The 17499-nt window shown below is 41.2% G+C and overlaps 1 protein-coding gene across 2 annotated transcripts in view; it reads right to left on the bottom strand.

Annotated features, from left to right (window-relative positions):
* Nucleotides 1–17499, bottom strand: part of LOC309962777 (kelch-like protein 23) — a 39217-nt gene that overhangs the window by 13192 nt on the left and 8526 nt on the right. Inside the window, exons 2-4 of one of the 2 annotated variants that reach the window (XM_082840759.1) lie at nucleotides 15610–16070; nucleotides 11062–11125; nucleotides 2973–4187 (exon numbers count right to left, since the gene is read on the bottom strand). In XM_082840759.1, the coding sequence (XP_082696885.1) occupies nucleotides 2973–4187; nucleotides 11062–11095 (1249 nt within the window). In that variant the 5' untranslated portion in view covers nucleotides 11096–11125; nucleotides 15610–16070. Of the gene's footprint in view, nucleotides 1–2972; nucleotides 4188–11061; nucleotides 11248–15609; nucleotides 16071–17499 lie in introns of those variants that run through there. The other variant, XM_082840760.1, reaches the window with a different exon arrangement.

The following is a 17499-nucleotide window of genomic DNA, read 5'->3' as shown; positions in this document are numbered from 1 at the left end:
GTGCTTATTGGACAATGTCACGTAGCTGAGTTTGATTCCCAGCACTTGGGCAGGGCAGGTGGCACACCTGGGGCTGTCGTGTGGGAATTAAAGCTGACGTGGTAAACTGAAGCCACACGGCAAAGGATCCTGATGCCCAACTAAGAAACATGGACTTAATTTAGCAGGACTTTTAAGGTTTTTCAAGAGAGGAAGGGGGGGACTACAGGAGTGGAAGGGCAAGAGTCAGAAAGAGCTAGGTATTGGCTCAGGTGCGAAGTACTGAGGGCCTGACTTTAGACTGGGCCTTGAGTCAGAGGGAAGGATACCAAGATATGAGACACCGGCAGAACAGATGGGCCTTGATGACTGACTGCGTCCAAGACAAACAAGACTCATTCTGAGGTCCTGAGCTTGGAAAACTGGGAAACACTGATGCCACAGAAAAATAAGGAAGAAATGGATTCAGCAGGGGAAGAAGACGTGAGGAAGAAAGATGAGGAGGCTCGTTTTAGTTGAAAATGTCAGTTTTAAGTCTTTCAACCAACTTTTTACTTAGCCTATTAGATGGGCCGGTGCAGTTCAATCTCCCTGTGCATTTCTACTCCAAAACAAGAGTGAGTTTATAAGCAGGGCAGTTATGATGAGGGGGAAAGAAAGTTAGGACTTTCTAAACAGCCGAGTATTTATTTCTTCTCTGTATACCCGTAAACTAAAAAAGGAAATGAATTTGAAATTTGACTCTGCCCAATTTAGGTGCTCATTACCAGGGAAAGCTCCTAGTTCACTTTATGGCTACCAAATAAAACAAACTGGGGAACATAGCGTTATCCTTTCTAGAGACAAATGGGAAACTTAAAGTTCAGCATGAGTCCACCCATCAGAACCAGTACTAGCAAAAAGTGCACATAACTGACAAAAGTGTTACCCTTCCCTGGGATGGTCAGATATAATCAGGAATCAAAACTTAAGTATAAAACTCTGGGGCTTCCCTGGTGGCGCAGTGGTTGAGAGTCCGCCTGCCGATGCAGGGGACACGGGTTCGTGCCCCAGTCCGGGAAGATCCCACACGCCGTGGAGCGGCTGGGCCCGTGAGCCATGGCCGCTGAGCCTGTGCGTCCGGAGCCTGTGCTCCACAACGGGAAAAACCACAACAGTGAGAGGCCTGCGTACCGCAAAAAAAAAAAAAAAAGTATAAAACTCTGGAATTTCAGACCCAGCTGGGGAGTAGGGGAAGACTTCAGCATACGAGGGTCTTCCATTCCACTCAAGGCTAAGGCAAGAACACGTGTGGCCTTCTTTACAGTGGATACACCATTGCAGCATTTTCTTTTCAGAAAGCACTGTTTCGCACATGATTTAACAACATTTCAGTAAAGTAATACATTTCAATCCTCAAAGAAATATACTCTAAACTGAAGAACCACTGAAATTGTGATCTTATCATTAAGAAACAGAGGCAGAAATATATCCAGGTTTACAACAGCTGCTAAAATATTTGAAGTTTCCTTGCTTCTTTTGTAGGAAAGGAGTCAGGACATTAAGAGCCGCCCTGGGGAGAGGACTGGGGGAATTAGTAAATTGGGGGGGTCAAGCTCTGGCAGAGTCAAAAACCAGAGCAGCTATTGCAGCAGGCATCAAGCCACCTTCTCCCAACCTGCCAACTACTTCGCAATCTTCGGACGTGCAGGAGAGCGGCTGTAATTGCATATGAAAGATATTTCTGCCCTGTCAAAGCTGACATGTTCTTCTATAAGATGTTCATGACTATAATGCCTAACACTTACTGAGTGCTTACTCTGTGCCAGGCACGGTTCTAAGCACTTCACATGAATAAACTCAATTAATCCTTTCAGAACTAAGCTATGTAATATTGTGACCCCCATTGTACAGATGGCAAAACTGGGGCACAGGGAGATTAAACCATTTGCCCAAGCTCACCAGCAAGTGAGGTGAAAGTCAGGATTTGGATCCAGGCAGTCTGACTTCAGAAGCAGCATGTCTGGTCACAAGGCCATTCTGCCTCTCAGGCTTCCTGTTCTCATCCAAGAATCACACCAGGTCAGATTCCCAGACCAGGTCAGATTCCCACACCCCCACTAGCATTAAAAAAGAAACAGAAAGGCCTGGGAAGAAACATCTGGAATAAAATGACTCAAATTTGGTAACAACGTACCAGTTTGTGTGCACCTCCCCAGCACCAATGAATAAATGTAATGAAATAAGTGAGATTCTAGCCTAACTTTTTTTACAGTGGGAGAGAAAGACAAGGCTAATCTAGTACCAAACACAGCAGAAAATACAGTGTTTATCAGACAGATGCTGAGATCCAATAGCCACTGTGTGGGCCACGTGTGGGAGGTAGGGGACCTTCCCCTCTCCTTTTCCCTCTAAGACAAGACTGGAATTCCAAAGAGCAGAGGTTGTTTGTCTCTAGTTTTTGAGAGAATGTAAGTTGTTACACCCTATAGGGACCAAACCTTTCAAGGTTTCAATGAAAGACCTTTTCAAAGACAGATGATCAGATGATGAGAGGAAAAAAAGCTGAATATTTAAAAGCAGAATCAAAAAGCTTCAATGTCAAGAGCAAGCAAAAAAATAGAAAATTAAACATGAATAAAACTACCCAGCTTTCTCTTTTCATTTAGCCTTTGATTTAAATATAAATTCTTAAGACTCAAAGCAAGATGTAGATTCAAAACAGGCTGTAGAATAAGAAGAATGAATTATACTGTTTTCTTATATAAATAATATTTCTTTTCTAGCCTGGGTAGCATACTCTGATCATATAACTCTCAGTCAAGTTGGGGACTGCTATACTATATTTTCACTTGGAACATTCTGTGTAACATTATTTGTATAAGCCACTATAGTTCCTAGGTAGCACTCCAAAGTGATAAATTCTTTTTAATGTTATCTGTGAGAGAACTGAGAGATCCCTGGCCTAACCTCAAACACCTAAAAATTACAGAATAAACACAATCTGCACTTACCTTTAATCATGTTTGCAATAGGAATCCATTTCTCTTTTAATGGATCATAGAACTCGGCCTCTTCTGCTGGAGCCCCTTTTCTGTAACCACCTAAAGCATAGACACAGCCACCCAAGGTGACTGCACAGTGGTAATACCTGGCATTGAGCATTGGCAAACCTTCTGTCCATTCATCACTTTCACTGTTATAGATCCACACTGTGTCAAGAGCTTCTATGTTATCCGTTCTGTAACCTCCAGTTACATAAATATTGGGTCCCAAACATGTAACACCATAGCTCTCCCTAGTGTAATCTGGTATTTCTGCTCCCTGGATCCAAACATTTGTCAAAGGATCCCATACGTGCACCTCTGATAAAGGATGCCAGTAATAGCCTCCAATGATATACATTGTGGCTGTGGACCTCTGAGAAATCTCTTTATGCATGGGATTCAAAGCATTGTATATGAGAGATCGGATCTTATTTTCGGTTAACAGGCAGTTTCTTTGAAGGCCCAAAGCTGTTTTTAAATACACTGGATCTATATCTATGTTGATATAGCTTAGTAGATTATACAGGCACTCAATTCGATTTTCTACATCATGAGCAGTCCACTTGATAACTGGCTCTATGACAGCTTCTTCTTTCCAAACACTGAGATTCTTTCTGGACAAGATAAAGAGAAACTTTTCAAGGCTTATTTCCAGAAATTCTTCTTGTTGCCATACTTCCTTAAACCTTGAGCATAGAATTCTTCGAGATTCCTTCTCTAGTTCTGGACACACGTGAAATTCTGCAAAGGAGTGCATTCCAATACAATTATCAATATCCAAGTGCCTTACCAAAAACTGCTCACATGCTTTCTTTACTGAAAGGAATTGTAGCAGATCTGCTGCTTCAAGCAGGCTTTGAACATTTCTTTTAGTTATCTCAATTTGGGACGTGTACGCATAATTTACAAGGCCTTCCAAGATATCATGTTGGATGCCAGAGATTTTAATTTTATTTTTAAATTTTTCTTTCATGTCAGCTGTGAACATTGCTTTAAAATAATTGCTGCAAGCAGCTAAAACAGCTCGGTGACAATGGAAGATTATGCCTGAAGGACACTGAAGGGTAATATCAGTAAATAATCCATCCAAGTAAAATGTTTTGAATGCATCCAGAAAATCCACTGGATGTGTCGAATCCTTGAAAAGGTAAATATAATCTTCTTGTCCTTTTAGAGCCATGGCTGCAATAAATATGAAACAATAAACGTGTTTTCAATTGTGCGCATTACCTCATAATCAATGCTAAATATTCCTGTCATTATAATGATTGATTAGCATCGAATATACAAAACTAGACTAAGTTCAGCACTCTGTCACAAATGCAAGATGTGGACACACTATTTCATAATTTATATGATGGTCAATTTCAATGCAGGGTAGCTCGGAGTCTGATATGAGGCCCCCGGATTGCTCAGGGGTCCTTTCGAGAAGAAATATTGATTTGCTACCCCATTCACCCAGTCTCCGAAATCTGCCCCGAGCTGCCGGTCCTACAGAGAGCCCCCACTTGGCAAACCAAGTGTCCAAGAGGTCACCCCACTCGAGGCTGGACCTTGGCCGTCTCGGCTCGGCCCCAACTCAACCTTTTCCCCGAGTTCCGTCTCCCTTACAAGTCGAATCGAGATGCCAGGAAAAGGGATGATCGAAATATAACTGGATAGAAGAAATCTCGGAAAAGGGAAATCCTGTGCCTTTCTGCTCAAGGAAGAACGGAAAGGAAAACGGCCGGACGGCGGCCCCTCCATCCGCGTGCCCCCTCCACGGCTGCCGCAGGGCTTTCCGCGCGCCGCGCGCCCGGCCCCCGGCCAGCGTTTCCGCCCGGAGACCGCCCCGCCCGGGGGCCTGGCATGGGGACTCGCCTCGAGGGCGCCGCGCGCTGCCGCCGGGTCGGGCGCCCGCGTCCCTCCACCTCGGGACGCCGCACAGGTGTGGGGAGGGCGCCGCTGACGGCCCCGTGCTCGGCCCGGCCCGCCGCCCGCGCGGCCATTGTCTCCGCGCCTCTGCCGCGGGCTGGCCTCGCTCCCCCGCGCCCGGCCCCGCTAGCTCCCCGCCGGCTGGCCTTGCCCCGCACTCACCTCCCGCGGCGGCTCCAGGTCGCGCTGCGGGCCCGCGGGCTAGCGGCGAGCGGGGGCGGGGGCGCCTCCGGACCCTCTGACCATCTTTGGAAGAGGCGCGGCGGAGGCTGCCTGCTAGTGCAGCTCCAGCCCACAAGCGGCTCCTATTTTGGTGCCCCGGCTGCTCCCCGCCTCCAACCGAACGGCCCCCCCACGCGCCTGGGGCGCGGGGCAGCTCGCGGGAACTCCCGGCTGGCGGGGCCGCGCTGCGGGCAGGGGCGGGGTGGGTGCGCGGGTGCGTGGCTGCGGCCCCTCCCCGGCGGGCTCCCAGGCAGCAGGTGGGACGGCTTCCCGGAGGAGACCGCCCGCGCTGCTAGCTTCTGCACTTCTCCCGGGACCTGTCCCCCATCCCCACCCCACACACAGACACTGCCGAGCGTTTTCTCTCTAGACAAACGCTCTAAGTCCTGAATTAGGACCATATATGGGGGCTGGGGGGCCCCCTTTTCCCTCTTTCAGTAGCTCTCCCCAGCCCAGGCCCTAATGGTGGAGTGGAATTGGGGGTCGGGGTTGGAGAGAATGCAGCAAACTTAAAGGTCTGGGGTTCAGGTTGCCTTCAAAATGCTAGAAGTAGTTGCCGCTTTCCCACGAACTCCATCCTGCCCCCAGCAGAGCACTCTGGAGGAGTGCTGGGGAAGCCCCTGGGCCTGATGTGTACACTGTGGGTGAACTTGGAGCTTTCAGAAAAACTGAGAGCAGCCAGGGCCAGGGATTCAGGTTACAGTATTTAGAACAGAGTAGCTGGAAGGAGCAGCCTCCAGCCTTTCTTCCTGGTGGCAGCCAGTCCAATCAAGACGTACATATGCTACACCACAAAGTTCATGTTCTTGTTCCTACAAAAGGCAATATCAAATATTTTCATTTACCATTCATTCATATGCAAGATTTTACTGAGTGCCTAGGCACTGGTAATAGCGTGGTGAAAGATGGTCCATAGCTCGCGTGGAGTTTATAGTCTAGCCAGCTTAAGGGAGGAAGGAGAACAGGATGAAAGGAACACCAGAGGCCCAGTGTGTTTCTCAGAATATGGTCTGAGAGACAATATACAAACAGACAATGGCCAGACTGTATATGACAAAAGAACTCTGAACCACATAAGAAGTCCAGGAAGCCAAACCACAACTTCTGCAGCAATTGCACCAGAACAGTAAGGAGGTGGTCAATGACTGCCAACTTCCCTATTTTTACCCCTACTTTCAACTTGGGACCAGTCAGAGAAAGCCAAATATGCTCCTCATACCAATCACATAAAATACTCTGATTCTAGTAGCTGGACTCCAGCTTTCCCAGGCCAACAACCTCCAACGTATACCTGAGACCTTCCCCTTTTTTCCACTTTTATAAAGCTTTCCCGCTCCCCTATCTGCCTTTGAGCTTCTATCAAAGGCAAATGATGGTCCTGACTCTCTTGCTATAGCAAGATCTGAATAAATGGCTTCCGTTCTCATTTGGGTGATTTTATTTTAATGCCACATGTCAGACCACCTCAACTGAATTATGTGGGATACTAGAATCTGCATTCTAGTCAAGGGCATCAGGTGATCCTTTCGCACAATTAGAAGAACATACTGTTGGGGACTTCCTTGGTGGTCCGGTGGGTAAGATGCCGCGCTCCCAATGCAGGGGGGTGGGGTTCGATGCCTGGTTGGGAAACTAGATCCTGCATGCATGCCACAACAAAGATCCTGAAGTGCCACAACTAAGACCCGGTGCAGGCTAAATAAATACATATATTTTTTTTTTTAAAAAAAAGAAGAAGAAGAACGTATGTTGGACCCAAAATGGAAGAAAAATGAAAGGTTTACTATCTCAACATCTGGTAAACAGTTTAGTAGAGAAGAAAAGTATATGAGATTTTGTTTCAGGGTTAAGATTCTTCTCTGCCACTTATCTAATCATGTAGCTTAACTAAACTTCTCTGATCCTGAGTTTTCTGACTTCTTGTAAAACAGAAAATATCAGTACTTTCTCAACTAACATAAGGATATTGGAAAGATAAAATTATGACAGTGAAAGCACTTAGGATGTGGTATATAAATGTTAACTATTATAATGAAAGGATATTTACACTTAATTCTCCATTACAACCTCAATTTGGAAATTAATATCTTATTAACATTTCTTCAAAAATCATGAACTTTGTAGTTAACTGTAATTACAGACACTTTGTCCTTCATGGATAGTGATGTTATTGTTGGTGTTGTCATTCAAGGACACAATTGCGATTGATTGAAGATGGGGCATTCTTTCCATGGTTGTCATTGAAGTGTGGCAATGGCTGTTTGTGGCTATGGTGCCAAGTTTGATGTATAGTAAATATAGGCTCTACCTAACTCAGAGGAGGGGCTTCTAGAATCATAACAGCATGTAATAAATGATTCTCGAATAACGGAATTCACTATATTGTCATTTGTTCTGTTATTTCAGATTGCTGCAGAACCCAATTCATACTTTTGCTTCCATTGCCTGATGTTCCCTGGTTGTGAATTATTGCTTAAAAGTGTATATGGGCTATACGTCAATTATATCTCAAAAAAACAAAGACCCCAAAAAGTGCATATCAGTATGTATTAGACTGCTTCAACCTGCCAAGAGAAGAGAAGGTCCTGAAGGGTATGGGCAGGAGCAGTTCCTCTTTACCACATGCTTTATCAAAAAGACCACTGCAAATGCTAATAGATTTGGTGCACTCAGAAACATGTAATTAGCATTCATAAGTTAAATAAATTAATGACACTGTTCAAGAAAACAAGTGTGCCATCTGCGAATCCAAGTCTTAGGGAAATAAAGAGCCACCGTGGAGATGAGACATAAAGACTCTTGGCAGATACTGAGCTTGGCATGGAGTTGGAGTCCTTTTGACATCATACTGGGCTTTTCAAAAGACTTGGTTTCTAAAAATAACTATTTTATTTGTTGTTTTTACCTTATTAATACATCTTTCCACTAAGTATTGCTATGTCATTAAATGTTCGGTATGCTAATTGTGATAATCATGATCAATATATGTAAATGTGCCAGTATATACAGAAAATTTTGTGTACTTCATTTAACGTACTGGATAGAACAAGTTGGTGTTAAGTAAAAAAAAAATAGGTATAATTTATAAGGCCACCACATACAGCTGTGTTAAGTTGTGCACTGCATAATTCCAGCTCATTCCATTCAAGTAGAGTGCCATGTGAACACTGTCTCAGGAGTTGTACAGTATACAACCAGCACAGGTAGGTATATGTGGCTGCCTTGGAGTTGCTATGTCTTGGCAAAGCCTTTTTGGTATGCTTCTGGGAAAATAAAGAAAACATTCTGATGACTGGGTAAGTGCTAAGTGCTTTCACAAGTCAGAATGTTTCCAATTCCTTGTTTTCAACAAAAGTTAAAGAGCATTTTTGACAAATAACTTGGAAAGAATCCACAAAATGAGTGGCACTGCTATAATAAAATTCCTCTCATTCCCATCTAGTTGTCTATGTGAACACAGTTTCTCAGGGATTATATCTATAGAAATGAAAAACAGGAATATTACTGATCCTAAACTCTGTCTCATGCCAGCAGAAAACAATACTCAGCCAAAGATATATGGTCTCAATGAAAGGAAAATAGCCCAATTCATCAGACTGAAATAATTTGATAAATTTTTACTTTTGATTTAAACATATTTATGTTGTTTGATCAATTATAGTAATAATTGTAATGTTAATCAGCTCAGAATTTTTTTACTACTTAAGAATCAAGGACATAAAACAGTTAAAATTCTAATTTGTGTACATTTTTGTTGCAGAGAAGCTTAAGAGGTGACTAATAAAAGATTTTCAAGTATAAAAATACATGGACAATCTTTTCTTTGAATGTTTCCAATATGCATGAATTTCAGTTACCACCATTTTGTTAAATAACACCAATCCTTCAAACAGAGTTCAGATTTCAATTACTATGGTAAATTAACTGTGAATAATTGCATAAAATAGAAATTTCGCCCTCTAGCCCTTCAGTCCACAAATCACTACATAAATAACAGATGAGAATCAAGGTCAGTGACCCATCATGTCTCTTCTTTCAAAGTCCTTGGTGATTGGTCACTGTGCATCTGTTATTCAGTTCGCATTCAGACAGCAAAGCTTGTGGTTGTCTTACCTCCTGTCTTCCAGTGATAAATCTACATAGTATTTTACAAAAATAGATGACAGAGAGAGGGCATTGGCCAACAAAAATGAAAATGTAGCAAAGAATTAAAAGTGATAATGCCAAAAGTGGAATTTGAGTTGAACAGAATGAAGTTCTAGAAGAAGTAGATGAGCATGGGAATGTTGACAGTGCCACCAGTGAAGAGACTCTAGATCTGCAGCCAGCTGACTTTGGTGCAGGTGAACTTCGTGACTTAAAGAGGGCAGTGGTTGTTGACAAAGCGGATAATGGTGTCCTAGAAGAAGTAATACTGGCAAAAAAATTTCATTTTAAAAGAACTCTTGGAGGACTTTCCTGGTGGCGCAGCGGTTAAGAATCTGCCTGCCAATGCAGGGGACACAGGTTCGAGCCCTGGTCCGGGAAGATCTCACATGCCGTGGAGCAACTAAGCCCATGCACCACAACTACTGAGCCTGCACTCCAGAGCCCGCGATCCACAACTACTGAAGCCCGCGCGCCTAAAGCCCGTGCTCCGCAATGAGAGGAGCCACCACAATGAAGCCCTCGCACTGCAACGAAGAGTAGCCTCCGTTCACCGCAACTAGAGAAAGCCCACACGCAGCAGCGAAGACCCAACGCAGCCAAAAATAAATAAATAAATTTATTTTTTAAAAAATGCAAAGGATAAAATGTTGGAAGCTGATCCAAACTTAGAAGTATGACAATTCACTAAGTCATAGAAAGATGATCACTCTGTATTGTAAGTTACAGGACAAAAAGAAGACGGTGAAAACTGTTTACTCTTAAGTTTTTTACAGAAAAATAAAATACTTTCATTTCCAATGTTTCTAATTGCAGTGTACTAAGTAAATATTGGTCTTACTGTTTTTCATTTTCCTATACATTTATAACTGGCAGTAAGACAGTTTTTAATGTTCTGACAAAAAATTTAAAGGTCACAGGACAATCACAATTGTTCCTACTGATTTTTTTTTTTTTTTTTTTTTTTTTTTTGCGGTACGTGGGCCTCTCACTGTCATGGCCTCTCCCGCTGCGGAGCACAGGCTCTGGACAGGGAAGCCCTGATTTTGTGTTTTGATCATGGTATATCCCCAGTTCATTCTGGTATTCCTAGAACAGCGTCTGCCACATAACAGGTACTCAATAAATATTTTTTTATACCAGTGAATCTATGAGTAGATTAAAAGTAAGACTTTCAGGAGCTTCCCTGGTGGTGCAGTGGTTAAGAATCCGCCTGCCAATGCAGGGGACACGGGTTCGATCCCTGGTCCGGGAAGAACCCACATGCCACGGAGCAACTAAGCCCGTGCACCACAACTATTGAGCCTGTGCTCTAGAGCCTGTGAGCCACAACTACTGAGCCCACACACCTAGAGCCCGTGCTCCACTGCAGTGAGAAGCCTGCACACTGCCACGAAGAGTAGCCCCCGCTCACTGCAACTGGAGAAAACCTGCGCGCAGCAACGAAGACGCAACGCAGCCAAAAATAAATAAATAAGTTTTTTTTTTAAAAAAGTAAGACTTTCAGAATTTTCTTTAAAAACTTGCTCAGGGCTCATAGTTCTCTAAGACATTATATAAATGACTTAATCTGCAGACACTGCCCTCCTGTACCACATGATCTAAAAGTTTTGTGCTTTTTTTCATTTTCAAATTCAAAGCATCCGGTTTATCTATCCCTGCCTTTTCGTTCTCTCTGACAGCACGCTTATTGGGTCTTTATCACTTCTCACTTGGCTTACTGCAAGATTTCTCTGTGTCAGTCTCTCCCCGTTCCTCCCAAGCTGTACAATACCTTTCATCCTCCCCAAACAGCATTTTCTTGACATCACTTCCCTTTACTTGCTCGTAAGAGGTACCTGGAAGAAATTCAAATTCCATTGATTAGCTTTCAAACCCGTCCATAAATTGGCCAAATCCTACTTACAAAGCTTGATTCCACTGCTCCCCAGTTTAAACCCTTAACTTCATCAGGCCAGCCACATCATCACTATCTCGAGAATACGCTGTGCTCACCCCCATCGTGGCTCAAATTATTCCCTTCATCTGGGAAGCTCTATCAAGTCCTTTCCATTTTTCCAAGTCCTGTCCATCCCTTAAGGTATAGATCACAATCTACCTTTCATAAAGCTTCTCTTATATGACAATTAATCAATTGACTGAGTACACAGTACAATACTATATGGTCATCTAGTCCTTCCTTGACTTAAGTACTTTTTGTTTATGCTGATTACTAATATGCTTTATGAATCTTACTTGGGAATTATGAATTACATATGTATATGTCCCACTTCTTTAAAAGCATTTGTAAATGCTTTGAAGGACATCATTGTTTGTAAGACATAGCCCTACACTTATACTTCCACAAGTTTTTGTTTTGTTTGTCTTCTTGCACATAGTAGACCCTCAAAATATTTGTTTACTCTAGTATTTTTATCCCCCCAAATTGTGCAATAGGATATTTTTTCTGGATTTAAACCTGAAAAGGGCTAAATTGTTAATAAATCCCTGAAAGAACATACTCTCATATTTAACTGAGGATAACAAAATATTGCATGGACCAAGCTGTGAGAACAGTTGAGCTTCTGATATGTAACAAAATCCTGAATATGACTGTAAAGTGGTAGAAAAAAATGTGAAGGAGCAAGTTTTCCAGTTTGCACTGATTATAAAATCCTATGCGGCAAATGGTAGTTTAATTGCAAATATTTTTTTACTAGTTGTTTAGACATACAACTGAAAATTTATTTTTGAATATAAAAGACTAATTTTTTACTAAGTAACATCTTCCATAAACAATGGGAGTTTCTAAGAATTTCTGTTAGGAAACATTTACGTTAATATTTTGTTTCCATGTGAACTATCATCACACAGACATCAGTTTGTATGACATAAGTAAGATAGACTTAGTTTTTGGCCCAGAATATATTATTCCATAAGCCCTTATAGAGCACATCAAAAAATCTCTCTACAACAGAACTATCACATTGTCCACCTGAAAAAAGAAACCCATCAGGGAGCACAAAATGATAGGGTATAAGGTAAAAGAGTTAAGGCAATTAATTATTATTTATATATTCCCTACAACTGGTCTCATCTAAAGATGTACTGTGAGGTTATTAGGTCAGTAAAGGACTCTCCCTCTAATCTTCTGGGAAAAAAAAAAGCATATCTCATAATAGGGGCAGAAAGTGGCTATAAATTCCAGTCCCATTATCACACTATTAACAGAACTACTGTGGGAATGTAAATTGATACAACCAGTATGGAGAACAGTATGGAGTTTCCTTAAAAAACTAAAAACAGAACTACCACATGACTCAGCAATCCCACTACTGGGCATATACCCTGAGAAAACCATAATTCAAAAAGAGACATGTACCACAATGTTCATGGCAGCACTATTTACAATAGCCAGGACATGGGAGCAACCTAAGTGTCCATCGACAGATGAATGGATAAAGAAGATGTGGCACATATACAAAATGGAATATTACTCAGCCATAAAAAGAAACAAAATTGAGTTATTTGTAGTGAGGTGGATGGACCTAGAGTCTGTCATACAGAGTGAGGTCAGTCAGAAAGAGTAAAACAAATACCGTATGCTAACACATATATATGGGATCTAAAAAAAAAAAAAGGTACTGATGAACCTAGTGGCAAGGCAGGAATAAAGACGTAGAAATAGAGAATGGACTTGAGGACACGGGCCGGGGGGGTGGTAAGCTGGGGCGAAGTGAGAGTAGCATCAACATATATACACTACCAAATGTAAAATAGATAGCTAGTGGGAAGCAGCAGCATAGCACAGGGAGATCAGCTCGGTGCTTTGCGATGACCTAGAGGGCTGGGATAGGGAGGGTGGGAGGAAGACGAAGAGGGAGGGGATATGGGGATATATGTATATGTATAGCTGGTTCACTTTGTTGTACAACAGAAACTAACACAGAATTGTGAAGCAATTATACTCCAATAAAGATCTATTAAAAAAGAAAAAAACAGAACTACTCTTCTCAGTCTGGTGCCTGCCTTCAGTTGCCCTATTGATATATCAGCTGTCCCTTGGAAGCTGCTTATGAGACCATAAATGAAAATCTTCTCTAACTCTCCTTCAGGGCTAGTATTAACCAGGAGCTAAAAAATTCAAATGCTATAAAACTAAATGAATATGTAGGCATATCAGATATAACATTTTTTTAAAAAGTAGAATAAAGATGTAATTATAACTTGTTCTGTAAAAGACTACAGTTGCACTACGAAAGCAGGTTTAAACTAATAGATTTGTGCCACAGTACATATAATACCTGGGTAGGGAAAGAAGTCTAATATGTATCTAACACAGGAAGGAAGTGATTGAGTTAGGCATCAACAATATTTATTAAACACTCAGGTGGTGATTGCTATGATGTGACAAGGCTGTGGACTTGGTGATAAGGAAATTATTACCTGGGGGGAAATATTTTGGATCTGTGGCTTTAAGAGTAGTGGTATTCTGTACGTACAATATCTCTTCACTTGATCCACAAATAAAACATATGGACTTTTAGGCATTAAGTAGTTCTCAAACAGGGATTATTGGCAAAGTCTAGAGATGTTTTTGGTTGTCACAACTTGCCAGGAGGACTGCTAATGGCATCTAGTGAGTAGAGGTCAGGAATGCTGCTATCCTACAAAGCGCAGGAAACACATATTCCTCCCCCAGCCCCCAGCAAAAAATTATCCAGCCTAAAAGTCTATAGTGCCAAAGTCAAGAAAGCCTATACCAGGTCCCGCTCTAGCAGTTAATTTCTGTGTCCAGTAATGCCTCTTTGGTGATCAAGTGCATAGGAGCTGGGTTAGGCTATCCTGTGGCAAGTAAGTCTGCACATCATCACATTTTGGCTGCTCATTTAGAGGGCCAGGTTGGACTCAGTTTTAGGGTTGAATTGACTTTCAGATTATTTCTATGGCACCCAGACTTGACCTATAAGCCAGGCAAGATTGCTTTCTGGCTTTTATTGTCCTTATAGGAAATGGTGCTAGATTCAGCAGGTTAGGCAATCAAGAGGCATCTAAATATTTGAAGTATTTCATCTTTGAGTGTATTAGAAAAGCGAATCTCAACTCCCACCCCAGACCGATTGGAAACAATTTGCATTTTAACATGATCCACAGAGAAGGACTGTTCTAATATACATTGAGGAAAAAAGGAAGAGAGAAGAAAGACAATGCTTATATGAGCAAAATGAGATAGATAACCAGTGTCTTGATCCTTGAATATAGTACTGTGTCCAGTTCAGGGACAATCTTACAGAGGACCGTGAGTAGGTCAGAGGTGAGTTATGAAAATAAAAACTGCTTTCTGAGGATCAGATAAGGAAATCATAGTTATTTAGCTCAAAGACAAGAAAACTAAGCAACATGAAGAGTTCAATCTTGTGATCTATTAATATGCTAAAAATTAAAAGGCTGACCCCCACATGGTTTTGTGGTAAAATGAAAACCTCCTTCTAAAGGCCTTAAAAATAGGATGACTTAACTTTACTTAGAGGATAGATTTTAAAAGCTCTTTGTAGCGAAACCTAGAAAGCACTTAAATTCATAATGATTTTAGAATTACAGAATTTTAGAACTGGAAGGTAGTTAGGGATAAAACTCACTCAGTCTAGTCATTTTACAGAAAATAAAATGAATTCCAGAGAAGAAAAATAATTCACCAAAGTCACAGAGCAACTTAGCAGTTAGAGCTGGGACTAGAATTCAGGTCTCTTGACTCAACATCACCTAGTTTTGAAGAATTCTTTTATTACTTAGTTCTGTGACCTCACCAAGCTTGTTTTCTTATATAAAAAAATTGGAGAAATATTCCTATTTTGAAAGATTTTAAGATAAAATGAGTTTATACTTAAATTATGTATGTAGTAATGCTTACCCCTTCCTAATATACTAACCATGACACACTTCAGTACTGTCCTCTTATTTTACTATAGGAGTTCCTTAAAGGACAGGGATCTTTCCTCTCTCCCTCCCTCCCTTCCTTCCTTCCTTCCTCTTTACAATTCTATCAATTTTTTACCTCTTCATTCCATTTAAATTGCAAAAAATGTGAATTTAGATTTAAGATTTTAATCTTAAACAATATTTATTAATACAGGTAAATACTTATAGTTTTAAGTGGCAAAAGCAATATAACAATTATAAGAATAATCCATCTACGTCAAAGAGCACATATATATACATATACACCTATATGCATATATACACAGACACACACACACATACATATATACAAACACCCTTGGAGAAAATTCTGAAAGGATTTGGTGTATGGTGACATTATGAGCAATCAGTTTGCAAATGTTACCCAAGCAGTGAAGAAGCACTGGGGCCTTTGGACTGTAAGCAGTTCTTGGTAAAGCTTTTATCTGGAAGTTGCTGGAGGTCTGGGCACAGATCTGGCTTCATGTGTGACCTGTGCGACCAGAAGGCCCCACTCTTGGTTTAATGCTTTGCTGTCTTGAAATTCTTAATAATCTTTGAACAAGAGGTGCCTCATTTTCACTGTGTTCTGGGTCTCTCAAATTATGCGGTCAGTCCTGTCTGAGCAGCTCAGCTCTGGCCCATTCACTGGTAGATGGTTGCAGGGTGCGCTCTATCTCTCAGGAGGTCTTGATTTCTTTAAATTTGTTTTTCTTTTTAAAAAAGTACAGTAATATTATAAAAAATTAGAAAATGGATTAGCAGAAAAAATTAAGTCATCCTCGAAACTCTCAAAGGCAGAGACATTTTCATAAGCATCTCTTCATACATCACGATGTTCAGTGTCTAGTCAGAAGAATAAAAAGCGATTTATTACTTTAGAGTATGAATTGCCAAACATAATTACAAAATAGGTATGTGTATGAAAATTAGGCAATTCCTTGAGATTAGCTTTTGTGTTAGTTTTTTATTGCTATGTAACAAATTACTACAAATTTAGCAGTTTAAAACAACACAAAAACATTGTCACAAATATCTGTAGGTCAGAAATCTGGGCATGGTGTGAGTGGGTTCTCTGCTCAGGGTCTCACCAGGCTGAAATCAAGGTGCCAGCCTGGGCTGTGTTTCTCATCTGGGGCTCACAGTCCTCTTCCAAACTCAAATGCTTGGTGGTAGAATTCGTTTCCTTGCAGTTAATTGTAGGATTGTGGTCCCTGTTTCTTTGCTGGCTGTCAGCCAGGGGCTGCTCTCAGCTCCAGAGGCTGTCAGCATTCCTTACTATATGCCTTCTTCCATCTTTAAACCAACCATGGCACGTTGAATCTTTCTTGGGCTTTGAATCACTGACTTCCTTTTCCGCTACCAGCCAGGAAAACTCTCTGCTTTTAAAGGGCTCGTGTGTTTAGGTCAGGTCCACCGGACAATCTATTTTAAAGTCAATTGTGCCATAAAACATAACCTAATCATGGTAGTAAAATACATCAGATTCACAGTACTGGGTATTATGCGCGGCATGTACACAAGGGTGTGGGAAATCTCAAGGGACCGTTTTAGAATTCTGCCTACCACGGCTATCCTAGAATCTCGTGTGAAGAACACGAGGTTCCTCTACCTCTCTATTCAATAGTCTTCTTCAATTCCCATTTTTAACTCTAGCATCTCTATTTTATAAGTTCACAGTTCAGCACAGTAAAACTGGCCACAAAGAATTTCCTTAGCTATGAGGGGAACACAAAGATTCTTTTGTTTTCAAAGGAAAAATTTTAGAGAACAAGAGTCTTACATTTTATTGTAAAAAGCCTAGTGTGTATCAATATATTTGTTTCATTAACTCTAACATAATCTAATGAGACAATAAGGCACATATTAAATTTAGATATGCTTACATTTTAAAATAAAAATTAAGACAGATTATCTAGAAATAATAAAACATAAGATTTAGAAAAGATTAACACAATTTAATGCCAACATGTTTGTATCTTCCATATATGAAGTACTCAGGAAAAAGATAAGTAGAACACAAGACCCTATAGATAAATGAGCAAAGGACATGTCCAGACATTTAAAAAGAGGAAACAGAACAGACTAAAAGCTGGACTTCAGTGAACTAACATTGAGTGCATCGTATGTGTGTGAGGTGTTGGCATATATGACAAGTACAGGGCTGCTATTCAGACACAGGAACTGTTATGTCTGTGGCCAGAATCCATTCTTGTTTGGTGCTTCTGTTCTGATTGGTTGGTGCCTGTATTGCAGTGGTTGCATGTCGCAACTA

Source organism: Leucopleurus acutus (genome assembly GCF_964270905.1).
Source record: "Leucopleurus acutus genome assembly, chromosome: 6".
NCBI lineage: Eukaryota > Metazoa > Chordata > Mammalia > Artiodactyla > Delphinidae > Leucopleurus > Leucopleurus acutus.
This window is presented reverse-complemented; position numbering and strand designations above follow the sequence as displayed.